This window comes from Gekko japonicus, unplaced genomic scaffold (assembly GCF_001447785.1).
Source record: "Gekko japonicus isolate JY-2015 unplaced genomic scaffold, Gekko_japonicus_V1.1 scaffold2429, whole genome shotgun sequence".
NCBI lineage: Eukaryota > Metazoa > Chordata > Lepidosauria > Squamata > Gekkonidae > Gekko > Gekko japonicus.
In genome coordinates this window covers 252,432-257,534 of record NW_015165894.1, presented here as the reverse complement: position 1 = coordinate 257,534, position 5,103 = coordinate 252,432, and the positions used below count along the sequence as shown (strand labels likewise).

The 5,103-nt window shown below is 43.7% G+C and overlaps 1 protein-coding gene across 1 annotated transcript in view; it reads right to left on the bottom strand.

Moving 5' to 3' along the window:
- LOC107110547 (interferon alpha/beta receptor 1-like) overlaps window positions 1-3,610 on the bottom strand; it is a gene marked incomplete at its 3' end in the record, with an annotated part of 16,446 nt that extends 12,836 nt beyond the window's left edge. The window contains exon 1 of the mRNA XM_015411344.1: window positions 3,417-3,610. Within this exon, the coding sequence (XP_015266830.1) occupies window positions 3,417-3,480 (64 nt within the window). The remainder of the gene's footprint in view (window positions 1-3,416) is intronic.
- Between the last annotated feature and the right edge of the window lie 1,493 nt (window positions 3,611-5,103).

The following is a 5,103-nucleotide window of genomic DNA, read 5'->3' as shown; positions in this document are numbered from 1 at the left end:
TGTATGTAGAGAATAAAATAAATATTATATTAAAAAATTAAGTTGTCATGATTTTTTAAATTGCATCTTGAATAACATTTCCAAAAAAGATTTGTGTCACGTTCAAGTTGTCAACATTCATAGAAAAGGCCTACTAGAAAGACACTGAACATGACTTCTTAATTATCTCATCATGCAATCCACTGCCCAAGAACAATTGGAAAAATGCCCCCCAAAGATCTCCCATCATCCAAATAGGAAGAAACTCCTTTATGAGAAAGAGGGGCACACAAGTAATTTGTAGGAGGCTTCCCCTCTTTAACACCATCAACAACACTGTGCAGCTAGAAAAATAACCAAGTTGTTAATTGACTAGAGCCTGAACAGGAAGCAGGGGGAAATGGACAACAAATGAATCTGCTGCAAATAGATAATGACTTCATAAGAAGGTTCTTTTACAACAGGCATTTCTGTGTGCACGCACACACACACTCCAACACTGCTGCAAATTTGGTAACAGAAAACACCGCTATTTAAAAGACATATTACTCCCAACTGTAAAAACAGACGTGTAATAGATTCTACATAAACTGACCCTCTCCTTCTTGTTTGTTTTTAATTACTGATTTTATATATATGCACTGTATTTAAAACCTGACCTGGATAGCCCAGGCCAGCTAGATCTCAGAAGCTAAGCAGGATTGGCCCTAGCAAGTATTTGGATGGGAGACTCCAGAGGAATACCAGGGTCATGACACAGAGGCAGGCGATGGCAAGCCACCTCTGAATGTCTCTTACCTTGAAAACCTCACAGGGTCACCAAAAGTCAGCTGTGACTTGATGACACTTTCCACCACCATTGTTGTTAAAAGTCAATTTTAATGTTTTCTAATTGTTCACCACCTTGAGGGCCCTAACTGGGCAAAAAGGCAGCATACAAATGTTTTAAATAAATAAGTTCAAAAAGTGAAGGAAATCCAGAGAAAAATTTAGTTCAGACCCAATGGACTGACAGGACCCAAAGGACACCAGAATTTCATAGGGAAAAAAGGCAAGTACTTGTCCCTAAGCAGTTTACAATTTAAAATGGGCAATGTAAGGGTAAGGAGGAATTAGCACAGACATATGTAAATTGCATCTACCTGAAGTCTGGTTACAGTTTGGAATGAGGATTAAGGTGAAGGCTGTGTGGAAAATGTAGGTTTTGAGGAGGTATCTGAAGGGAGAAAAATAGTACTACATCTACTCTACATGAAGATAGATTCAGGTGGGTAACCGTATTGGTCTGAATCAGCAGAACAAAGAGTCCAGTGGCACCTTTAAGATCAACAATGTTTTATTCTGCATGCACACTTGTACACAGGCCCATAGCTGTGGGGGGGTAGATTGGGGGGCAATGACCCCCACAGATGAGGGCTGCCCCCCTCAACAAAAATGTTTTGTAAGTTTTAATGGGGTTTCCAAAATGACCCCGGGACAGTCAGGGAAGCTTCAGTCTCATTTTCTTTTTTTTTCCGGCCCGAAAAATAAATAGGTTTTTTTAAATGTACATAAAATAAAATTGCAAAATGCAAAAGAGAGAGAGTCGGAAGTCCCCCCTCAGCTTACATAGAAAAGCAGCCTGGAATTTAGTCTCTCCAATCCAGAGGACTAGAGGTTGCAGCAGAGCTGAAGCGGCTTCTTCTGCTACTGCAAGAGGAGTGAAGCCAAAAGTGAGAGATCTTGGGAGGAGATGGAAGTCCAAACAAAACATCCGTGACAAAAATAACGAAGAGTCACTAAAGATATATATGCAAAATTGTTTATTATAATAATTATGATTCTGTGGGAAACTCTCTTCTTTTATCTCTCACATGCAACGGATTTTGCGCAATAAAAATACCAGTTTTACAAGGATTGCTTTTGGACCTCCTGATGGCACTGGTATTTCTGGCCACTGTGTGACACAGAGTGTTGGACTGGATGGGCCTTTGGCCTGATCAAACATTATGTTCTTATGACTTCACAATGAATTAGTTGGTTTCTAGAAGCTAAACATTAAGCCTCCACTACTGCAAGAGCAGCAGCAGGTGCAACTGAGACACCCCTTAGACTTCCCCACGCCCCACTATCCAGTCTTTTCTGGCTATGCCCCTGCTTGAATGCACACGGAAGCTTATATCCAGAATAAAATTTTGTTGGTCTTAAAAGCACAACTGGACTCAAACAATATTCTACATTCATACAATAACTGTGGAATCCATCCATCTCTTTGATTTTTAAATAATGAAGAACTAATGGAGTACTCAGCACATAAGAAGGTTGGGCAAGCAGTTGCAAGCAATGTTCCCTCTAAGCTGTGGAGTCTTGTGAGCAAAAATTCTACTTTGTGAGCAACTGGCATCAAAGTTGTGAGCGAGCGATTTGGCTACTGCATAAATTTGGTTACTCTGGAGCCCTCATTCCTGAGCTAAGGCAAAAATGTGTGAGCTGGAGGCTAGAAAACTGTGAGCTAGCTCACACTAACTCAGCTTAGAGGGAACACTGGTTGCAAGATATCATTATTAACATCTTTGTCTACATACAACTCTTCCTATCTTGTCCTTATGATAACAAAGAAAACAAGCATGAATAGACCAGTAGGGGGCAGTCTACAGTATGAATAAAGTTCTGCAGAAGCTCATATCTTGGTTTCGCCACTGTTTTCAGCTTCTACTTTTCTTTACCGGAACGAGTGGATTTATGCACATCATTATGAGTACGATTTCCTTAGAAATTCCCACATACAAATACCCATCCAGACTCACACTTCTTAACATATATCCAACTCAGTATCCAGAAAGCTACCAAACCAAATCACATAGCAGAGACAGGAAATCAACATGGGCCAATTCTCGGAACCCCTGGCTTATTAACATGTACTTTTGCTTGACTTCTGAAACAGTAAGTGCAGAAAAGCTACTTCCTGGAATCCCTGCTTCCTATTTTTACAAGTGTCCCCTTAGATCTGATTGCCAAAACAAAGGGACTTGGCAAAACCATACGGAAAGACTAGGTGTTACCAGAACCTGTTATTACCGTTATATTCTTACGGTCTACGTTGGATCTTTACATAGAAATAGCACAATTAGTACTACCTCTAGCATGCCTTTCGAACCCACTCCCACGGCTTAATTCTTTTCCTTTAAATGCGTAATTATGCCTGCCGGTTGACGCGAGCTCTGGCCCACGACAGCTGATGTCACAAAGAGTCTGCAGAATCGTGTGGCCCCTTAAGAGTTCAACCTCCTTCCCATGTCCCTAAGGCTGAGGCTTCCCAGCAGCCAAGCTCCCTCCTTCATAACTGTCTTCTTCTCTCACACGCCTGCGTCCCTGCTACCGATAGACAGTGAAAGTAATACCCCGCCCCTTCGCCAGCCTCCAAGGTGTGGCGAGGGATCCTCCCTGATGCAGCTCACCTGTGCTGGAAGGAACCATTCTAAGCGTTGCTACGACCACAAGCAGAGCGCGCAACGCTTTCATGTCTAGCCTCCAGAGCCAAAGGCGGCTCTGAACCAACTGAACGACTACCGCCGCCACGGCTCCACTTTTACCACGTGACTTCAATACAAAAAAAACCCCAGGAACGAGCTCCTGACTCACAACACATCCAGTAACGCCTTTTCGTTGCGCTGACCCGGCCTCCTTGCCAACGCATGCGCATCAGTCCCGTCCCCGGAATTTAATCGTCCACCCACTTTATAAAGATTAGAACAGGCGGTGAAAAATGGCCAGCGCCCCGCCTCATTCGGGGTCGAGGTGGTGTCGTTCTGTACAGGCGGGGAAAAATCATGTCTGTTTTGTGGAAAGTCAGTTTCGTTTTAGGCCGGAAGTGCCCATTTTAGAAAGTACTAGACAATCCTATTCCAGTTTCCGTTTGTTTGCAGGAAGGAGCCGACAGAAGAGACTAGTAACGCCCTCCCCCCGAAGCAGCAGGGATCGGCTCTTACGTTCTTTCGAATTTAGCTCATTTCGCGTGAAAAACTTTTAGTATCTAAGGAATTATGCAAAGGTATTATCTAGGGTTAACCATATTTTCAAAGGAAATAAAAGGACATATTTCCTGGCTGAGGGCTTCGAACAAGTGATCACTATGATAAATCTCATTTTAAATACTTCTACTATTTAAGCTGTGATAATTGCTACTAACTAGTAATATTCCCAACCATCCAACCCCAAAAGAGGACATTTTCATGACCTTTTAAAAAAGAGGGCGGACACACACCAAAAAAGGACATATTGTACATTAGAGAGGCTGAGACAGCGGTTTAGGACAGTCCTGTAGTCCAGTGTTGTTATTCCTACTTCCCAAGGGTGGTAGGCTTGCCAAGTGGGGGGTGGGGCGGGGAAACCCGCGGGTTACCTGCAGTGGATTGGCCGGGGAACCCCACCCCCAAAGCACGCCTCAGCACGTCACCCGGAAGTGACGCGATCCGAGGGAAAACTCTGAGTTGCATGCACTCCATTGAAATACATGACCACATGCTAAAATTACAATGAAAACATTAAATGGCTCTAGAGAAGACTGCTCTGAGCCTGGAATGACAACCCCCAGAGTGGAATGACTGCCCCTGGGCCCAGATCCACTATTCTGGAACAGGAATGTCAGTCCTCAGACTGGAATAATGGCACCTGGGACTGGAAATAGCGTTCTGGAACTGGAATGAGAGCTTCTAGAGCAGAATGACAGTCCCTGGAAGCAGCATAAGTGTTCTGGGACTGGAAAGAGAGACTTAGAGTGAAATGACAGTTTCTGGGTTTAGAATCAGTGCTCTGCGAGTTGCAATCACAAACCTTAGCGGAATAAAATACCTTATATTTTAATTAATATTTCTGAAGGTTGTGCAATTATGCCCAAATCACCTTCCCCTCAATAGTTATACTGCTGACAACAAGCACCTTGTGAGGTAAGTGGGTCAGAGAGTTCTGAGAGAACTGTGACTGGCCCAAGGTCACCCAGCAGGCTTCATGTGGAGTAGTGGGAAATCAAACCCAGTTCTCCAGATTAGAGTCCCCCCACTACACCAGCCTGGCTTTCTGTGTGCATCCTTTGGACTTTGTGACCCTGCTATGGGTCTTCCAGAGCATCTGACTGGCCAGTGTAGG